The sequence below is a fragment of the Conger conger genome, chromosome 12, assembly GCF_963514075.1.
Source record: "Conger conger chromosome 12, fConCon1.1, whole genome shotgun sequence".
NCBI lineage: Eukaryota > Metazoa > Chordata > Actinopteri > Anguilliformes > Congridae > Conger > Conger conger.
The window spans coordinates 9,027,186-9,048,750 of NC_083771.1; the positions used below are offsets into that span (position 1 = coordinate 9,027,186).

Sequence of the window (21,565 nt, forward strand, 5' to 3'; positions counted from 1 at the left end):
TATGCGTGTGAGAAAGAGACGATGGCAATGTTTATGGAGCTCATAGTTGCAATTCCCATCCCTTCCCTTTGTAATGAGGAGGATTGCGATTGAATTCGTTCTGCCCTAGAATGAGTCCCAAGTCCCTGCACTCAATTAGCATATCAAAGACAAAGCAGACTGTAGAGCAGAGGCATTGCATATAAAATAGCGAATATGAATTCGTATGATCGAGCCTTGATTAATCTGATTCATCACAACACAATGCAAAATAGGCTATGTGTGTCGAAACCTCTACCTTCCTGACTGTGTCAAGCGTCGGCTATGGCTAAGCCCAGCTCATTAGAATTCACAGTTCGTAGTGGCAGGACAATGATAAATGTTTGATGAAGAACAGACGTAATCTCACTCTGAGAAGCAATAGTCGACGACATGCAGTAGCCTATATAGGAAATAGACACAATTGCATTCATCCATTTATGCTTATACTATTTGTGTAGTATTGTCGCGATAGGTGATGGTGACATTCCCCATGTTTGTACTTGTACGGTTGTTGCGCTTTAAATAGTTTAAACCCTGATACAACGCGCGTTTACACTATATCTTTGGAAAGAGAGTCATCACACTTTACAGACACGATTGCTGGGGGAGGGACAACACCCCCCAGCCACCCTTATCCCTGACCGAGGCTCTTCCGTTCTAATTTGAACAGTTATGATTTTAACTATTTAAACGAAAGTGTGTGGCGTAAACACATGTGGAACCGCATTTATAATATATATTAATAATTATATTTGGCCCTGTCAAACACAGCCTACACATTTTAATAAAACAATGCATTGGGTTGAAGAGCAGCCCTGACGGGAATGAGCAGTAAGCAGTTGGCTTTGATGGACAGTCCATCTTTGCTAACTTAACAATAGAAATGGGAGGGGTTTTCTTGAGTAAACGGAGTGCTACGTAAACGAGGGGGGTGTTCATAGTGGATATGAGCGAATGAGGCGCCGTCAGAGGGTGCAGTTTTTTTAGATTGAAGTGTGACGTTAGAGGCGTACAGGTGCAGAGGGCGTAGTCGTAGCAGCGCTGAGGCAGACGGCGGAGGGAGAGCGCAAGAAAGACAGACGGAGACGACGGGGGGGATGTGCGCCTGTTTGTAGTACATAGCGCTGCAGGTACAGCGACAGACGGCGGATTGTGCGTTCCGTTCCAGCCCTGGAACACCATCCCCCAAATTCCGGAGATACCCCCCTTCCCCCTGCAATGTCTGGCGGTGAAGTGCGGGTTATCCGCCGAGAGGCTGGACAGGAGAGCCCGAGGATGCCGGCCTGGAAGAGAGAGATCTTGGAGCGGAGGAAAGCGAAAGGCGGCGGGGCTGGAGCAGGTGCGGCGGAGCCGTCCTCCAGCGCATCCGCGACCCGGCTCAATGGAGAGGTAACGGGAGAGAGCAGCGCCTCCAAAAACAAAGAGAGTGTTCCCAGCGCCAGTTCAAGCAGGAACTATACCATCACTCCGGCAAGCCAGCATTTCGCTGGGAAGCGTGGCAGCGCCTCCGCCTCCCCGGAGCTCTCCCCAGTGAAATCAAACAAAGACCCGTGGATTACTAACGACATTCTCGACGCAGAGAAAACCGGTAGAGGACGTGGGGGAGAAGAGAGCCTGGTGCTGCAGGACAGTCTCGGCCCGTTACAGGAGAACCCCTTCATTAAACTGGAGAAGGAGCGTAAAAGGCGACAGGATCGCGAGAGCGCCACCCGGCCGGTTCAGCATATACTGGAGCTTTACGGCAGTGTTCCGGGCATCCGGACTATCCGTGCGGAGAATATAATTATCATAGAGTCGGACCCAGGTTATTTCCCGGATGGTGGCGGAATTAAAAGCGGGGCGAAGCTGCAACAGAACGGCACCGTGAGCAGCTACAGTTCCCTGAGTGACCTGGTAGACCGGAGAGGCAGTGGTGTAACCGAGATCCGCGCAAAGGAGGTGGTCATTTATGATTCAGCACTGAGCCGCAGCGAGGAGAACCTGAGCACGCTGGGTCGGCCCGGTTCTGACGGTGCACTGGACCTCGGGCAGGGCCAGGGCCGGGTGAGCCGCATGCTGCAGAAATTCGACCGCAATTATGGGCGGCTTCAGCCCAAGTCGCGCAGCACAGAGAACCTGCTGGAGCTGGAGACCGGCCCGCTGAGGCCGCGGCTGCGACCCAAACCGCAGCCAGATCAGGTGCCAAAGTCCGCCACCCCGCCCCTCCACCGCTCGCCGGCACACAGCCCGGACCGCGTGGAGCCCGGCTCAGTCTTCCAGAGCGCCCTGTCTTCCACGCCCCTCTCTGACGCCTCTCTGGAGGGGCAGGAGAGGGGCGCCTCGCCCGCCGGGTCCCCCCAGTCCGTGTCTTCCTACCGGCGCCATTTTGAGAAGAGCGGGGGGCGCAGCGTGCGGGTGGACCCTAGAGAAGGGGCCGAGAGGTTCCAGGCCCGGCCGCTCAGGCTGAGGGACTGGCGGGGCCCGGAGGACTCCTCCTGTCCCAGGGTGCCGAGTTCTCCGGAGCGGCACTGGGCCGGCGCCGTGTCCCCGAGCGGCTCGTCTTCGCCGCCCTCCCCCGGGTTCGAGATCCGGCCCTCGCCCCGGCCCGACCTGTCGGCGCTGCCCGCGGGGGACCTCCAGGCGCGCGCGCTGGCCAACCTGCGCCTGCAGTCCCGCAACTCCTTCACCGTCATCCCCCGCCGCCGCTCAGCCACCAGCCCCGCCCAGTCCCCGACCCCGCCCGCCACAGCCGTGCCAACGCCCCCCTCCGCCCAGGCTCCGCCCACGCCGCCTACCGCCAAGAAGCAAGAGCGCGAAACTGCCAAAACCGAGCCTCCCAAAACTGAGCCTCCCAAACTGGAGCCTCCCAAACCAGACACCCCCTCTGAACCGGACACCCCCCCAGCTCCCGTGTCCTCGTCGCTGCCCTCGGAGCCCCACCCACCCACCCCCTCTGTGGGGTCTTTGCCCGAAGCAGCCCCCCCCGCGGGTGACCACCTGCCCATCACAAACATCGACGACATCGAGCTGGAGCCCCGGCCGCCCGGCCCCAGCCCCATGGTTCAGAGGCGCTCGGGGAACACCTTCACCGTGGTGCCCAAACGCAGGGCCGAGCCCCAGCCTGACCCCCAGGCCGGTCCCCCCGAGCCCCCGGACCCGGGCCCTCAGGCCGCCTCCACGCCCCCCCAGGCCCCCTACGCCCAGCTGGGCTCCCTGCTGAAGAAGCGCTACCCCGCTGTGGACGAGATCGAGGTGATCGGAGGGTACCTGTCGCTCGGCCGCTCCTGCCTGTCCAGGGTGGGCTCCAGCGGGAAGAAGGTAAGGCTGGTCCCCGTGGCCATCGCGATCATGTGACCAGGGCGCTCATCGCGAGACTGGTCATGTGACCAGGGCGCTCATTGCGAGACTGATCATGTGACCAGGGCGCTTATTGCGAGACTGATCATGTGACCAGGGCGCTCATTGTGAGACTGGTCATGTGACCAGGGCGCTCATTGTGAGACTGGTCATGTGACCAGGGCATGGCACTAACCCTTTGGTCCACAGAGTCTGACATGCTCGATGCCAGGCCTGCACAGGCGATAACACTTGTTCCGCTGGTAATCTACACGGCTACACTGCAGGCGGAACAATTATTTGAATTAGCCCGAGACGTGCGGTGTAATTAGCTGTGATGTGCGTGGCTGCTGACAGCAGATCGGTGAATGGGATTTGTACAGAGACTCGTGTCTGACATGTCTCCATCACACCCTGACTGTTGTGCTTAATCAGACTGTGATGTGGGGGGGGGGCGTATCCCAGTGCAGTGCTGGACTGTGCTCACAGTGCCAGGCTACACGGTGAATGAATGTCTTTATCTTGTCAGCTCGTAGGTTTCGGCTGTGGCTTACTCCCCCGGTCAATCTTATCAGGTTATCACACGGTCAGTGTGATTTAGCGGTAAATGAGGTTTGCTCAAAACGCCTGGCTCGTGTGTCCATCCCCGTCAACTTTCAAACACGGTGGGCTTCAGTGACCTGCTTCTGAAATTAAACAAGAACCATGATTACCTTAAACTATAAAACATGTTTATTTAAACGGTTGGGGATAGTTCAAGCTGAAACCCAAGATTAGCCTGGCTTTTGTCTGCGTGTATCAGGAAGAAGTCACAGTTGGACTGTAGTGTGCCTTCCTGGCAGTTCATGCCAAGAGTTATGAATAATTCCACACAAAACACATTTGGACTTTCTCCAGGAAAATAATTTTGGACTTTGGACCAAGCCATATGTAAAAATGTTGTTAATGCTTACAATTCCCGAAGCAGCTAAATCTGTTTTCAGAAAAAGATGTAGACATTCGTCACCTTGGCTACTATGTTTATGGGGAAGTGAAGCGTGGTTCACTGTCAAGGAGAAAGTTTTCCCTTTTGTGCTCTAGACCAATCAGATGTATAAATGAGATTCATGTTTTCAGCAAGTGCTGGACTTCAGCTAAAGGGCTACTTGTAGAAGGTTTGCATTGACTTAATAGTGAGGATCAATAGTTATTCATCATTAATGGGGCCAGACCATGAGATCCTTTCTTTGTTGCAGAAATGAGTTTTAAGTGTTTAATTCATGACAAAATGAGGAACGCTATATATTGTTTGCCATGAATGTGCAACGCAAAGAGCATAAGAAATATTTAAATTAAAAATTAATTATATCTTAAAGTGAAATTGACTGAGGAATGACTGTTTTAACAGCAGTAATTTCATATAGTGCTTGGGGAAAATGACAGCTGGGTTTTATTCATAATTTATCTTCCAGGCCCAAGAATATTCAACATATTTAGGCTATATTCAAATATAAAAATTTCAGAAATGCAGGTCTCATATCTGACCCTTGTTCAGCTGCTGGCAGTTGATTTATGAAAAGATTTGAGATTTATAAAGATTTATGAAAAATGGCAGAGTATTTCTGAGGTTGGCTGTTGGCCAGTGAAAGGGAAAGGAGTCTGAAGACTGTTTCCAAGTTGAGCTTTGCCGAGGTTTTTTTTTTTTGTTGATTATATTTGATATATTTTGTTGGTGAAATATGTGTGTACGGGAATATTGAGTGATTCTCAGAATGTGAGCAGTGTGTTCATGATGCTCTACTATCTGAGAAATGTCACGGGCTGTTACAATTAATAACAATATGTTTATATCACGACCAACAAGGTCACTGCTCGCCAGACACATCTCAGATAGGAAATGCCACTCCGCCCTGTATCTGTAGGATTTTTAATGGACTAATTTCTTGTGCTCAAGCGTTTCTTGCTACACCCCGATTCAGCAGTCCTCCTGCCCAGAAGCAGGCTGAACTTGGCCCGTGCCAGAAGATGGAGGAGTTTAACCAGCCTTAAGCGAGCCAGAACACGCTGTCTAAATGGGCTATCTCCTCTATTTTCTTGACCGGTTCGGGCCTGGCTTTGCAGGCTCGCTGTGCTCTCTGCACCGTGTGGTTGTGGTTTTTCATGTCTGTCAGAGGCCGCCACATCCGCTTCTGCCTCTACACTCGGCCTGGGAGGCTGGGCTGTGGTGACTGTGGAGGTATGAGAAGTATTTTGGGCGTTGTGTAAACGCGACACTGTGCTTAGTTTGGTGTAATGCCCATGGCAGACTTGGAGAACTACCGGTCCCCATTTTGTGTCATGTGCATAACAACTGAAGTGAATGTACCTTAGTGTCAGTCAACAGCATGTCCGCTAGCCTCTGAAATGACTGGATATTGATGCATAGCTATTAAAAAAAGCATACAGTACTGACTTGCATAATGACAATGCTGTGCCCAATGCTCTGCTTCTGCTTCCTCTGCCTGTAAGTGGAGTATTTAATCAAGATCGATCTTTGCACCTTTGTGTGCTTACATTGTGAGCTTTACACCTCGGCACATGGATGTATAGGCTGGCTAGGCGGGGCGCCTGTGATTACGCCCGGTAGACATCTGAGGTAGATAGTCTTGGGGGTTGTTACAATCACTTATTTTTCTCCACTGAGCCGGAAATCGATTGAGGTCCGCCATCTTTAAGGTCCTTCCAACTCCTTCAATGTCCCTTTCTAGGAGCTAGAAGTAGAAGTTTGGAACTCTCAATATTTCCTTTGAGCAAGAAAACATCAGCGCATCCTTTGTGGAAGTATTTTTTCAGAAAGCCTGATGTATACATTTTCAGCCTGTGGATCCACCTTTCCCCATCTGCCAGTCATCTGCCATGTCTGGCAAGGGCATTCCATGTGCCTTATTTGCCTAATTTAAGTAAAGTCCCTGTCTTTACTTCTTTTTCTTTCATCTTTTCCTTGCCTCTCCCTATGGGTGGAGCTTGGGGCAAGAAAAGGAAAAAGAGGAGAAAAATAAGGGATTAGAATGAGACCACAGTTTCAGTTAAAATGTAGCCTGTAGGCTCCATGCAAACTTCTGCCCTTAATTACTTAATTAGTCCTAACTTTACACCATCTGACATTTTAGCCACATTTCTCAAAGTGCATGAATGACAGCCGATGACTGTTCTTGTGTCTCTGTATGAAGCGTTTCACTGTGATCCAATCTAAGACTGAACCAGTGTTGGTGTATACAGCCAATTAGCTCATTCAGACAGGGTAATTGGTTGAACCGAAGACATGCATACCAGCCCTCCAGGACTTGAATTGCCCACCCCTGCTATAGAATATTTGCTCAAATCAAGATATATTGATTATTTATTTTATAAATTGTCTCACACATTGTCGCTTTCTGTAGATGTATTCTCTACATCCCGCAGAGGACGTATTTGCGCATTGAGTTGTTGTATTACTAAAATTAATAATTGTGAGTGTTCTGTAGTTCAGTAGGAGTTGAATTGTGAGCGAGATTAGTTTTCTCCAGTAGGAGCAGGACTTTGGAAGTGTGGCCATTCACTAAATCTCTTGAACGGTGCCTGAAATGAATCGGTTTAAATTAAACGTGATACACTTGCTCCACTGGGCGGTCAGCAGCTGTGCCAGTGAGGGAGGAGGTGTTTGTTTTGGAGGCCGGTCCTCCCAGTGAGCTGGGTTAGAGCAGACAGGAGGGTTTGTTTCTCCTATTTATGGTATGTCTGTGCCATACTGCTCCTTAATGCACACCATTCTGCTCTCTAATGTATGCCATTCTGCACTCTATTATACGCCATTCTGCTCTCTAATGTACGCCATACTGCTCTCTAATGTACGCCATACTGCTCTCTAATGTACGCCATACTGCTCTCTAATGTACGCCATTCTGCACTCTAATATACACCATTCTGCTCTCTAATATATACGCCATTCTGCTCTCTAATATATACGCCATTCTGCTCTCTAATATATACGCCATTCTGCTCTCTAATATATACGCCATACTGCTCTCTAATATATACGCCATTCTGCTCTCTAATATATACGCCATTCTGCTCTCTAATATATACGCCATTCTGCTCTCTAATATATACGCCATTCTGCGCTCTAATATGCCCCGTTCTACAGCGCCTCTTGCAGCTAATACAGCCAGTAAGTGGTGAATTTCAGTTGAAGGTTTACAGATTCCCCATCAGAACACAGTGTGCTGGTTCCTGGGCTGTCTGATCCTTCAGATACTTCTTAGATGGCAAAGCCATGAGCTTTATGCTGAGCGTTCTGGTACAAAATGTCTGCCGTGCACCACCAAGGTGGCTTCTATGCATTGATTGTGGCTCAGGGGCTTGAAGAAAGAAGCGTGTTGAGTTTCGAGTAAAGCGGTATATAAATATAAGGAATTCTTCTTTTTATTTTATTTTATTCATTTTACATTTTCATTCATACGTTATTATTTTATATATATCCAGTAGACAGGTGTTGTGCTTAACCTCAGCCAAAGATTTGTCCATGTGGAAAATCAGATGGAAATGTTAACCTTTGCTCTGTCACCTGTGTGTAGCTTAATTTGCGAAAGCCATTATTCACAAATCCATTCACTGTAGCCAAAACATTATGGAGGCAAGATGGACCAGAGATGCTCTCACAAAAAAAGCACCTATCTGCTGTGGGGCTGCATACTAGTCTAGCAAGGTTAAGCCAGTTAATGTAATTTGCATTGTAATAGTTACAATAGAAATACAACACAATAGTTTGCATACATTTTCGTAACCTCTTGGCTCCTGTGGAAAATGTGATTCTTACTTAATTTCTTCATTCATATCGAGGGGAGCAGCACCATAATGGTGAGATTGAATGCCTTTGCTTGACTTTGTTGTATCGCTGTCTGCTGGTTGCTGAGTGCAGTTTCAATCCTTCCAGATCATATGGGCTGAAAAGTGAACATTTGAAAAATGCTGTCGGCTAATCTCTGTTACTAACCTGTTGTTCATGCAGAAGTTTCTGGAAGGGAAAGGAGATTAATCAGGTAATACCCAGTTTAACCTTAATACCCAATGAAATGTACAGCACTGCCTTCACAACAAGCTGGCTGTTTTGCGTCGTGTCTTTTCAAAGGCTTATCGAGTTCGACGTTTCCTATAGGCATGAGAATTTGAGACACATTTTTAATGCTGTTCTGAAAATATTTACCTTGGATTTGGTCTTAATTTGCTATAATTTAAGGGTCCCATATTGTGTTTTTCAGATTTTCCAGTGTTTTATTGTAGGCCCAGGTATCCTTAAGAAGGTGTTTGTGTGGGTTTTAAATGCCAAAAACATTCTCTATGTCCATTTAAAGCACCTCCAGCACATCTCAGGACCAACAACAGGCTTTTTTGTCTGTGACTGTCTTTAAGGCTCATTGACATCAACAAACCTCTGTTCTGATTGGCTGACTAGCTCCAGCTAACTGGACGCTGTCTGTGCCAAGCACTTGGATTCATTCCAGCTGCAAGGTGGGTCGTGCTGAAGCAATGGTTGTGATGTCACTACTTCATGGAATTCCGAATGGCCTGTTTATAGCACATGGTCTTCATAGGGATTGTGTGGATTTATTTGGGGTACTGTGCATTTTCATACGTCCACAGTGTTTTTATAACACCTTCAAACTCCTTCATAATCCGCACAGCGAGGGAAATGTAATTTGTCAGTGTTTTCTTCAGAGTCGTTCTGAGCCCTCTCACCGAATGGCACGGCCTCTGGTGTTTACGGCTCGGAGGCGGAATGGCCTATTTCCCCTGTTATCTACAGCCGTGGCACATGCACACGGGCAGTCTGTTCACTGCCGGGAGGCTGCTGCCCTGTCATAAGGAAGTTTGGCTTTATTGATGGCCGGTTGTGTTCACCTTTCAGCCAGAGCATAACTCTACCTGATACTCCTCCACATCCTCCTGTTCTCTCTCTTTCTCTTTCTCTTTCCCTCTCCCCCAATCTCCCTCTTGTTGCCCCATCACTCTCTCTCTCTCTCCTGCATTATATTTGTACAGTGTAGTTGTAAATTTGGTAAACATTTGGTGAAATTGATAAATCTGGTAAATTGATGGTCACTTTGATAAATCTAGGGTAAATTACATCAATCCATTGGTAAATATATCATGTATGAGGTAAATCTTTGGTAAGTTGGATGAGTCTGTGGTAAAGTAGGTCAATCTATAGTAAATGATGTTGTGTGGGGCCAGGATCAGCTTGTCTGTATAACCGCTTATCAGATGCCATGGTCTTTGTGTGTATTTGTTAGTTGTTTTACAGGCAGTCGCTCAGTAGTGTGGACTTCCTTCGTCTATATATAGACAGAGTGGCGCATAGAGACTGTTGTTTTGAATGCTGTTTGGGCCGATTTAATGGGGGATAACGCGTCTCCCGTACGGTCGAGGTTGTGTGAAAGTGCCGCATTCTTCGCCGAGGGTGCTGGCTACAGGTGTGACTCTCTCCGATTGTCCTCCCTGTCACATGAGTCACTCGTGGAGTGTAAGCCTGTGGGACCACACCCCTCCTTTCTCTCGTTCCTTTCTTCCTCTCCCGGTCGCTTTCCCCCCTGCTCTGGGGTTAGTTTGCACACCGCGGCCGCTCCTGTGCCCGACGTCCTCCTGAATGGACATCACAGACCGTTCCATACTGGCCTCCCATTGTGGTTTTCAATGTATGTGTGTGTGTGCTTGTGTATGCTCATATCTTAGGTGCATGTGTGTGTGTATGTGCCTTGTGTGTGTGTGTGTGTGTGTGCATGCGCCTCTTTGTGTGTTTGTGTGTGTGTGTGTGTGTGTGTGTGTGTGTGTGTGTGTGCGCGTGCCTGTTTGCGTGTGTCTGTGTATACACATTGGCATCCTGGTGTAAAGGTATTCTCTGTAAAGTTTCAGGAACTGTAGAAAGGTCTGCAGTGGCTTTGAGCCCACATCAGATCTCCACATTCCCCTACACAGACGAGTGCTGTATGATCTCTGGTCCAGTCACACTGGTCCGGTGGCTCTGATGAAGCAGTTCAGTGACTTTTGTTTATTTCTTCTTTCTATTTCTGTGTATTTGCTGCTGGAAATTGAACATTTTAATTATTACTGTTTCAAGGAGCCACTATCACGGTCACTGAATCAGTGTCAGTAGAATTCAGAGAAAACTGCTGTCATTGAGAGTGTGTGTGGGCACATGTGTTTGTGTGTTTGTACCTGTGTGCGTATGTGGGTTTGCAGAGGAGTGTTTTGGATTAGCTCAGCTCATAAACAGAACCAGACACGTGTACAAACACACACAGGCACTCTCTCTCTCTGCCCCCGCTCTCTCTCAGCTATATCCATGGCGTCTGTTGCTGGGCAACATGATCCCTGGCCATTCTATCCTGTCATTAAGATTCCTGTAAAGGAAGCGCTGGACACACATCCCCCCAAACACACACAGGCACACACTCACACACACACACACACATACGCGCATACACAGGCAAGTACACGCATGTACACACACACACACACACACACACACGCATGTACAGGCACACACGTATACATACACACAAGTACACACACACGCACGTACACACATGTACACACACACGCACATACTCGCACGCACGCACACATACACACACACGCAAGTACACACACAGGCAAGTAAACGCATGTATACACACACAGGCGCACACACATGTACACACACACGCATGTACACACATGCAAGCGCACACATACACGCATGCGCACACACACACACACACACACACACACACACACACACACACACGCGCAGACACATACACACACAGGCGCACACACCAGACCTTGGTCAAATATATCATTGTTTTGGATTCAAATACGGTTTACTGAGCTTGTCTGGTGCTCTGGGACAGTGGGACCTATGAAATACTTTCAGAAAATGCAAACCCCACCTCTGGCCCTCTTGGTTGGCTCAATTACACCCGACCTGATCAATATAGCACAGAAAAGCATTTGAATCCACACACATACACACACACACTCACTCGCTCAGTTACTCACTCACCGGATTGCAGCACAGTACACCAATGGCAGTCTGGTGTGGCCTGACTCAGTCAGTCTAACCGGCTAATCAGCTTTATATGAAGGACAAGCACTAGGTATTGTAGAGTCTCTTTTTCCTTGGAAAATTTGTTTCAGATTTTTCCCAATTAGGTTGGCAATTATACCCTGTTTATGTCAATCAACCATGTTGAGGAAGTACTCCTATAATCCTGTCCCCTGGTGGCCGGAGAGAGATTGACGCACCTTTTTCAAGCCGTGTCATTTCGTGCTCCAGACCATGATTCCTGGGCGCTCTTTTTATGCGGCATTCTGCCCCGAATACCCAGATTTAAAATGGAAGTCATTTGTTTTTAGCTTTTACACAACACATGTACTCATGCTTTCTTAAATATAATCACTATTATCACTTACCTGGGAACTGGGAAACACACAAGTAATAGCTATGACACAGGCTCCACCCCCCTCACTCCCAAGCCCCTCCCCCTCAGTCACATTCCACCCCTTACTCACAGGCCCCACCCACAGCATGCCAACCCACACCTTCCAAAAGCACGCAGAACAGAGCCACCCCATTCCCCAAACACGCACAACCCACGCCCCACAGTGTCACAGAGAGGCCACCGAAGGACTCATATGGCTTGTCACTCACGCACGTGCTCAGTAAACATACCCTCCCTCGCCCTGCAAGTTATCACTCCGCTCGGAGGAAAGATGAATCGGTGCGTTTATGCTGAGGTGAGCGACGCTCTGTGGATGGAGGGCCTCTCCGATGCCTCGTGTGATTGGTCTGCTGAGCCCATGCGATGACCTTGTGCACAGGGAGGAATGGGAGGGAGAGAGGAGTCCTTGAGTACAGTGTGTCTCTGTTTCAGCCCAGGTGTGCATTTGCATGTTCTCATTTTATTTCTTCTGAAGTCATCATTAGGCGCAGCGGCTGGGGCTGATAAATTGATGGGCCGGCAGTGTGTGTGTGTGTGTGTGTGTGTGTGTTTGAGATTAGGTCCATGGTGTGTGTGTGTGTGTGTGTTTGAGTGTTTGAGATTAGGTCCATGGTGTGTGTATGTGTGTGTGTGTGTATGTGTGTGTGTGTGTGTGTTGGAGATTGGCCCTGTCCTGTGTGTGTATGTGTTGCAGATTGCTGTCCTGTGTGTGTGTGTGTGTGTGTGTGTGTTGCAGCTGTCCTGTTGCAGGTTGCTAATCTTAAACTGCCTCCCTGCGGATTATCTTTAATCCGGTGTGTACTCAGTGTGTCCCACACCTTCACAACAAGCCTCCGAGGGATTCCCTGCATCCTGAGCAGGCTTCTGTCCTGCCTTTGCCCTTTTCACCTCCGTGGCTGAAGCCGAAACTCCACAGGATCTGGAACTGGAACTGGAACTGATCAGTCTCTGACACGGGCTTACTCAAAGCTCAGGTCCCCGTTTCATGACCCAGGGTTACTGAGGGAGCTGGATAAACCCACTGAGTAAAACCTGGAAACCTGCACAAATGTGAAACACAGACTGAGTAACGTGTTGTTCCGGGTTTAACACAGGGCCATCATCCAGCCAAGTCGGCAATCCTGCAGTACCCCCAGCGAGGTCTGTCTAAAGTTTGTTGTGTCCCACTTTTGAGGAGCAGTGAGCGGAGCATAACGGAGTGCTCAGCCCTGTGAAAGCATCCGGTAACAGTGTTGAGAGGCAGACGGGAAGATCACAGGTTGCTCTTGGCGGGAATGAAATGCCCAGAGGACTCGCAGGGATTTGAGTCTTGGTTGTTTGAGGCAGTACCTGAGTTTTAAAATGAACTAGAAACAGGGGGGGGGGGAGCAAGCAAAAGATAGGCCTGATATCCAGTGGATGAATACACTTTTCCAGGAAAATGGGCTTCTTAATGTGAATCCCTGGAATGATGTCAGACTTTATGGGGAAAAAATACAGCACACTTTTGTTTTGTGAAATAATTGCTTTTAAGCAAAATAACTGCAGTTCAGAATGTTACATATGAGGCTTGATTGTACTTGCAAGTAGTCTGACCAAGGTGTTCTAATAGTTTTTGAGGCTTGTACCTCTTTCAGTTACATTGCTGACTGCATAAATCAGTGAAAGGCTGGTTATCCTCTACTGAATGTTTTAGGCTTCATGTCGTGTGAATTTGCCTGACAGTTTGTTGGTTGTTGTACTGTATATTTTCAGTGAGCGAGATAATAAGAAAACAGCCAGAGGATTGTAGTTGACAAAAAGGAAATTTGGGGACCTCTGAAGATCAAAAGTGAATTGCAGTCCCAGTCAAATTTTCAGGCTCTGTCCCATCAGTAATTTACTCCCACGATTTCATTAAAGAAACACACGGAGATAAACTGTTAATACGTTTAATACATGCTCTACACATGATAGTACAAAGAGGACACGGTCCTGTTCAGTTAGTCCCATTAAACCCCCCCCCCCAGATTCCCAAACACGCCAGTGTGAGGTTAGGGCCCTTGTGATGAAGATTACAGCAGATTTAGAGTGGGGAGGGGGGGCTCTATTGACTCAGGTCAGGTGATCGTGCAGAGGTAGTACATTTTGAGTCTATTCTAGCCCTCTGGTTGGAGATGCCAAGTCTATGCTAGCCCTATGGTAGTATATGTTGGGTATATGCTAGCCCTATGGTAGTATATGTTGGGTATATGCTAGCCCTATGGTAGTAGATGTTGGGTATATGCTAGCCCTATGGTAGTAGATGCAGAGTCTATTCTAGCCCTATGGTTGGAGATGCTGAGTCTATGCTAGCCCTATGGTAGTATATGTTGGGTATACCTTTTCAAACGCTAAAAAGGAATGCAGCACACCAAATCACCCTAAATTGCATGTTTAATTCTGTCCAGGAATATGCTTATACAGATTATACAACTGCTGGAGTTCAGCAGCAATACTTACAGCAACACATTCCTCTGCCAGTTCAAAGGTCATGCACAAAGCGAGCCAATGGCTTCGTAAGTGAGCCAGCTCTGACACACGCCTCAAGTCCAGCCTATGTACAGGAGGACGAGACTCCACCCAGACTGTAGTCTCGCCTCATTTAATGCCCATGGGGTGGTGGTTCTCATTGAAAGAAAAGGCGAAGCACATTGCTGGTAATAAAAGACCACTATAAGGAAATGGCGATCAGCTCTGAGTTAATAATTGATTTAGAAGTAAAGGGCTGCATCTCTTGTCTTGGTGAAGAGCAGCTGAATGAGGCTCATGGGAACAGGGCTAGCCTGAAGCTTTCTCCCATCGCTGGAGCTTTGTCAGCGGAGAGGAATGGCCTTTGATGTCCTGAGGTAAGGAGGAGGGACTTGGGCAGGTATAATTAGACAGCAGGACACTTTATCCCCCCCCTCCCCCAAGCCCCATACGAAGTAAGACCTAGAGGCCAAAACTGTTTTTGAAGCTCATTTCCTGGTCGTGTTGAGCGACGTTGCTCACTTAACGCCACTCCGGTTCCAGTTTAGCTCCCTTTCAGTGAAAGTAAATGGTAACAATATGGTAAAAATAGTCAGTAATTTTTTCCCACAAGAAAATGAAGTTGCAATCTTCATCTAACTTTAAGTTACACTGCGCGCTGTGGAGCTGGCTTTGGTTAGTGTCCCCTGATGACCGATAAACGCCACAACCAATTGTGACCTAGTTTCCCCTGGATTCTGACCAATAACAGGCCTCGTTGGCTTCAGCCCTCCGCCAGACAGGACGTAGAGGCCGATGGGACCACAGAGCTGAACCCAAGCGAGGCACTGCTGATGTAACCTTGAGCAAGGCGCCTAACCCAAATAGCTCTTAATATGCACAGTGAGGGGTAGCTTGGCCTGGATAAAGGCGTTTGCTAAGCCGATGAATAATTCTGTCCTTGATGCACGTGGTGCTGTGTCCAGGACTGGATGGTGGTGGGGTCCCAGATTGGGCCAGTACCCCAGTCCAAAGAGCCCAGGGGCGGGGTAAAAGCAGGCAGGAACGGGGCTGGTCGGCTCTGGGGGTTTGGACCGGATGGTTTGAACCAGGGCCTGGCTTCGCAGCATGTTGTATACAGGGCAAAGCCTGAGGTGGTGCACCGTGTGTGTGTGTATGTGTGTGTGTGTGTGTGTGTGTGTGTGTGAGAGAGAGTGAGAGTGTGTCTCTGAAGCTCCCAAACCCCCCTTCACTCAGCTATTGAGACAACCAGCCATCAGGAGGACATTAGTGTTGAAATCACTCTGGTGTGGAAAGGGGTTGTGTGCAGATTTCCTTGAGTCGGCCATTTTGAAACCTGTAGTTGTTTCAATTGGACCTTCAGCATTCGGTCCAAATGAAAAAGAATCAGTTACTGTTTTGAGTGCCTCAACTAAAACTGAACGAAAACCGTATCAAAATAGTGGTGAAAGGTTTGTGTTGATGTAGTTTTTGAGGAGCGTTCTTCCCTCCTCTGGGCGAGGCTGTGTTGGGAATCCGCAGGTACAAAGCGCTTTGAGATGAAAGGCGCTATGCAAACACAATCCATTATCACTACTTCGCTCTTTCACAAACCTCCATAAAGGATGGGGGGGGGGGACTTAATCCCTGGTCTGACTTTGGGCTAACCCCCCCCCGGTCTTTGTGCACCCCGCAGCTGAACATCTCCTTTAACGAGTCGGCGCTGTCGAGCACCTTCGAGTACCCTTCGGAGAGCAGCCTCTGGGACAGCGAGGATGAGGAGCGGGATGGGGAGGAAGAGGAGGACACGAGGCGGGGGGAAGAGGAGCGGACCGTCGGGGGGCGCATGCTCATTCCCCGGGCCAGCTACACCCCGACAAACAGCACCCCAAACGCCGGCACCAACAGCAGCGGTGAGAGCAGGCCTGGGGGGGGCTACCGGGGAGGGGGGGTGGAATGAGAGGAAGAGTGAGCAAGACGATGGATCCTGGAGGGAGGGGTGGAGGGGAATAGAGGAATATATGGAGAGGAACATTTTGAGAGTATACATTTTATTCAATGCTGTCTGTCCCCAGAAATTGATTTGGTTTCGAGTTGTTGCCGACTTACCTTATTCATGAAATATTCATGCGCTGTATTGCATTAAATGTCTTTGAATGTGGTCAGTGAGTTGCCCGTACAGAGTGAGTTATGTACTGCTATGTCTCTCAGCTCAGAAAGCCTTAATGATAGCAGTGAGATCAGATGGTAGATTGGAAAACGGCTGAATGGAACTGGTGGGGGGGGGGGGGTTACCATGCCCCTCTCTGCCTGAGGGACAGTGAGGAGGCATATCTCGGGGCGAGGGTAGATACAGGACAGCAGGCAGGAAAATGAGGGTGGAAAAGGGTTCAGGAAATGAGAACCAAGCAGGTCGCAGTGCAAACAGATTTTATTGAGCAGCAGGAGAGACACCTGCTGGCCAGAGACGGAAATACGTCTTACATCATGGGATGAGGAAATAGGATTAGGTTTACTGCCACATAACAGGTCAGTTCGGGTTTAATCTCTTTTTATGATGCATAGAAATGTTATTGCTACAATCAGAAGGTTTTGCTGAAACCGAAACCAACCCTTGTGGGTGGTGTATCGTGTCTCCTGTTCCCCAGATCTGTCCAGTTACACTCCCAAGAACTCTGTAGATTTCAGCGCCTGGCAGGAACACAAACTTGATGACCCCTCGTTCCCGGGGGACTCAAATGCCCAAGGCACAGGGGGGTCTTCAGAGGAAGTGATGGTAAGTGGTGTTGTAGCGTACATGTTCAGCCGCATTCCACTTTAAACGCTTACTTGGGTCACCATTCAGTCAAGTAGTTACTTGCTGCTATTTACTGTTATTATTAGCAGTAGTATTCGTAGCAATGGTATTAGCGTGAGAAAGTATGCTCTAATACTGATTTAATATTTACTGAGTTTTAAATTCATTCCTCTCTTCCTCCTCATCTATATCTCACTCTCTTCCTCTGATACTGTATCTCTCACTTTTCTCTCTCCTCCTCTGATACTGTATCTCTCACTTTTCTCTCTCCTCCTCTGATACTGTATATCTCACTTTTCTCTCTCCTCCTCTGATACTATATCTCTCACTTTTCTCTCTCCTCCTCTGATACTGTATATCTCACTTTTCTCTCTCCTCCTCTGATACTGTATCTCTCACTTTTCTCTCTCCTCCTCTGATACTGTATCTCTCACTTTTCTCTCTCCTCCTCTGATACTGTATCTCTCACTTTTCTCTCTCCTCCTCTGATACTGTATATCTCACTTTTCTCTCTCCTCCTCTGATACTATATCTCTCACTTTTCTCTCTCCTCCTCTGATACTGTCTCTCACTTTTCTCTCTCCTCCTCTGATACTGTATCTCTCACTTTTCTCTCTCCTCCTCTGATACTGTATCTCTCACCTTTCTCTCTCCTCCTCTGATACTGTATATCTCACTTTTCTCTCTCCTCCTCTGATACTGTATATCTCACTTTTCTCTCTCCTCCTCTGATACTGTATATCTCACTTTTCTCTCTCCTCCTCTGATACTGTATATCTCACTTTTCTCTCTCCTCCTCTGATACTGTATATCTCACTTTTCTCTCTCCTCCTCTGATACTATATCTCTCACTTTTCTCTCTCCTCCTCCTCTGATACTCTATCACTCACTTTTCTCTCTCCTGCCCTCTTCCCTGCTTTCCTTTTCCTACTTTCCCTTCCTCTTTCTATCTCTATCCTTGTCCCCCCTCTCTCTCACACAAACTGTTACCTTCTTTATCTCTCTTCTTTGTGGCTCTCTCTCCCTCTACCCTGACCTCCCTGACCTCCCTCCCTCCCTCCCTCTCTCTCTCTCTCTCAGCTCACCCCGGCTGACAGCTCCTCCCGGTCCGATTTCAGCAGTGAACCGGCGCTCTACTTCTGACCGCAGTGGGACCACACTGGACCGCAGAACCACTTGCCTGCCAGGACTGCTCATCCTGACCCACAGTGCCACGGGACCAAAACACCCAGCAGTATAGGACAGGAGTAATCTGTCCCAACAGAACCTCCGAGTCACACTCCATTAACATTCAGATCCATCAGAACCACACTGATTACTGCCGGAACCAGAACACAAACCCTCTCCTCATCACCCAAGCCCAAAAAAAACCCCAACGAGCTGGACTGCCCCTCCCGCCCACCCCACCCCCACCGTTACCCCACCTCCACCGTTACCCAGCATGCACCAGTCCCTGTTAGTGGCTGCCAGAGTAACTGTATCCAGCACTGCCTGCCCTCTTTAAACCAGACACTCCCTGAGAATCTTTCTCAGATACACCACCTCTCCTCTAGAGAGCCACTCTCTCCTCAGTGTCGCTGCAGAGGTGGGGGCGTTATGGAAAGTGAAGTGACCAAATTCCCGTCCGGAATCCCGGAATGCACCCCAGCGGTCCTGCATGGCGGGAGGAGAAACAGAAGGAGAACACTTTGACTTTTCTTGTGAAAGGGTGCCACAGTCCTCTTCTCTTTGTGCTGTTCTTTCCTACCTGCATGTTCTGATGTCGTGTTTTATTTTTCACAGACCCTGTCCCCAAAAAGCTATACCCTCCTGTCGGTTATTATTCTTTCACGTCACAATATGCTGTATTTCATGAGCAGGTTTGTCCTGGAGGGCCCTGGTCCATGGGGGGGTTATGGGGGTGGGTTACCTAAATCACAGTTAAAAGGACCTGGCCACAGTTAAAAGTCCTCCTTCAGTGGAAATAGAGTTGCTGACACCATTAGAACAGTCAGGTTTAGTGTCCCTAAATGTTAGCGTGGGGGACTCCTGACAAAAACAGCTTTACCATAGCATACTGTATATGTGTGCTTACTCTCTCACTGAACGTGTCGGCAAAGCCCAGTATATTCCAATTATTCCACGGTACCTGCATGTCAGCAACATGCTGGAGTGTAATGAGTAACATAAGTGTTCAAAGCAGAGGTTTCTGCACGCAGGCACAACATTTTATGGAAATCGGCAGGCAGAAATGAATGTCCTTTTTAAAATAATGCTTGAGATTGGAAAATGATCAGGCCTGAGATCTGCTGGACTGGACTGATCCGGGAACCCAAACCAGGTCCTACTACACCACTGCTGGAGTATACAGCCTCCCGAGGTCCGGACTCCCGAGAAATCCGATCCATTGTGCAACTGACAAAACGCAAGGCCCAGACACCACAGCCCAGTGCGGCCCGGTTTTGATTGTAAACCTTCATGCTCATTCGGAACAAAGTGCATTTGGCCCCTACAGGACATGAGCCTGCTGTCAGTTGGCTGAAACCCTTTCTAAAATGGCTGAAACTGCTGTAGGCAGGAAGGCAGAAGGCGCAATCCTGCTGGTGTTCTCGTTTTTTCGTCAGTGTTGTTCGTTGAAACTGTTTTGCCTGTTTAGAACTCGTCCTCCGGAGCGGTCCAGAGGAACCGAGCCGGTCTCTCTGCGCATGAGTGGGATGCAGAGAGGACCGCTGAACATTTACGCTCAGGCAGAACGTCGCTGCTGAAGGACCACCACTCTCCTCTGTTGTGGACTCTCGAACACGATGCCAAGTGATTCTTACATGACTATTGACTGCTCTGTTGGCTGCTACCAACATCCTCACCATCATCATCAGCATCATCATCATCCATTGATCAGTATTGTTGTGGCTCCGGGATGCTGTTCTCTCAAATAACAAATCAAAAACTCTGATGCATCTTTTTTTATCAGTGCTATTTTCATATCTGCGAGCCAGCATATGGGTTTTCAACTCCTGTGGGAAAATAGCTTGCCGGGATTACTGAGACCGCCTCTGTGTGTGGTCTAAAGAACTGGCAGAAAAAAAGATGCATCAGGAGGTGACATCATCCAGAGGGAGACTGTGTTGGGTGGGCTGGGGTGGGCTGGGGTGGGGGTCGGGGAGATGTCTTGTGTCTTTTCATGTTTTATTTTTATTTGCACTTTTATTTTGAATTGCTTCATTTGCACTTTGAGCGTTCCGATGGGACCGAGGGGCGGGGTTAGAACGGACAGCTTCACGCCCCTGATTGGGCTGTCGACTCTGTCACATATTTGCCAAGCTAGAAGGCCGGGTTTAGGGCTCGTTCCAGTCGCTTATGTTTCACCTTCTGTCTCCACCCAGAAATCGATCGAGGTCCACCATCTTTGCTGACATTCTAATCCGTTAACTGTTCCTTCTAGGAGCTAGAAGCCAGGAGCTAGGAGGCTCCCGAAGAATTCTTGAGCAAGCACATCCTTTGCGGAAGTATTTTCTCAGAAACTCTAAATGTGTAAATGTCTATGTATGGATCCACCTCTCCTCACCTGCCATGTCCGTAACTGACGTGGCTTTGAACTGATCTGAAGGAGCAAGGATGTTGCAATTGCTGAATTCACGTTTTCTCAATTATCGTCTTCGCCTCCTTTTCTCGCTTCCTTTTCTTGCCTCCCCGATGGGTGTAGCGAGGAGCAAGGAAAGGAAGAAGGAGGAGGAAAAGTGATTGGAAAAAGCCCTTAAACTTGGGTGGTCAGGGAGGGATGGAGAAGGTGAATCTGAGACCCAGTCAATGGAGATCAGCAGGAAGGTGCTGTAGGCCTTCTAATTGGAGCAGCACGCTCAAGAGGAGATGAGTGATTGGCTAAAGTGTTGCCTAGGAGACACTCAGTTCATACCTTTTGATTGGTTACTTATATTCTCACAAAGGGGCTTAAAGGGCCCTTTGTAGTAAGTATTGAGGGAAACCGTGATGTCCACTACATCACAAGAGTGGCCACATCCATAGCTCAACCGTCGAGACCTTGGTTTTCTAGGCACTGGCATTAGCCAATACAGCTTCTGGTTGAAACCCTAAACCAGGGATCATCAACTCTGGCCCTCGAATCCTAATCCATCCCTGGTTTTATTTTCTCCTGAGTAATTGCTGCTACTGATTGACCTGACTCATCACACCTGACTCCCAGGGAAATGTAGGGTGGAAGACCAGCAGTTTTCCATCCTCGACTGAGTTGCTGGTCTCTGCCTTAGACTGCGGAGCTCTAGGCTCACTCATCCACTCATCCACAAAAGCATAAATTGACATTTAAAAAGTACAGGAAGTTACTTTCCCCTGAAGGAAGAGGTAGCTGCTAGGTGGCACATTGTGTTAAGATGGCCGGCAGGCTGGCCGCAGACAGAATCGCAGCCATGCCAGTGTAGATCGTCCAGCTGCCCTGCAGTGCTGTGCCGATCTGCACATACCTGGGACTAGCTGGTTGGCTCAGTAAAAAGAAGCAGTGACAACTTCCTGC

At 48.5% G+C, this 21,565-nt stretch overlaps 1 protein-coding gene across 1 annotated transcript; it reads left to right on the plus strand.

Moving 5' to 3' along the window:
• The first annotated feature begins 1,033 nt into the window (after positions 1-1,033).
• On the plus strand, positions 1,034-20,152 carry tprn (taperin). The gene is made up of 4 exons (XM_061261991.1): positions 1,034-3,318; positions 15,958-16,174; positions 16,910-17,037; positions 18,139-20,152. Exons 1-4 carry the CDS (start codon positions 1,240-1,242, stop codon positions 18,199-18,201), a joined length of 2,487 nt encoding a protein of 828 aa, XP_061117975.1. The 5' UTR covers positions 1,034-1,239; the 3' UTR covers positions 18,202-20,152.
• Positions 20,153-21,565: the final 1,413 nt, after the last annotated feature.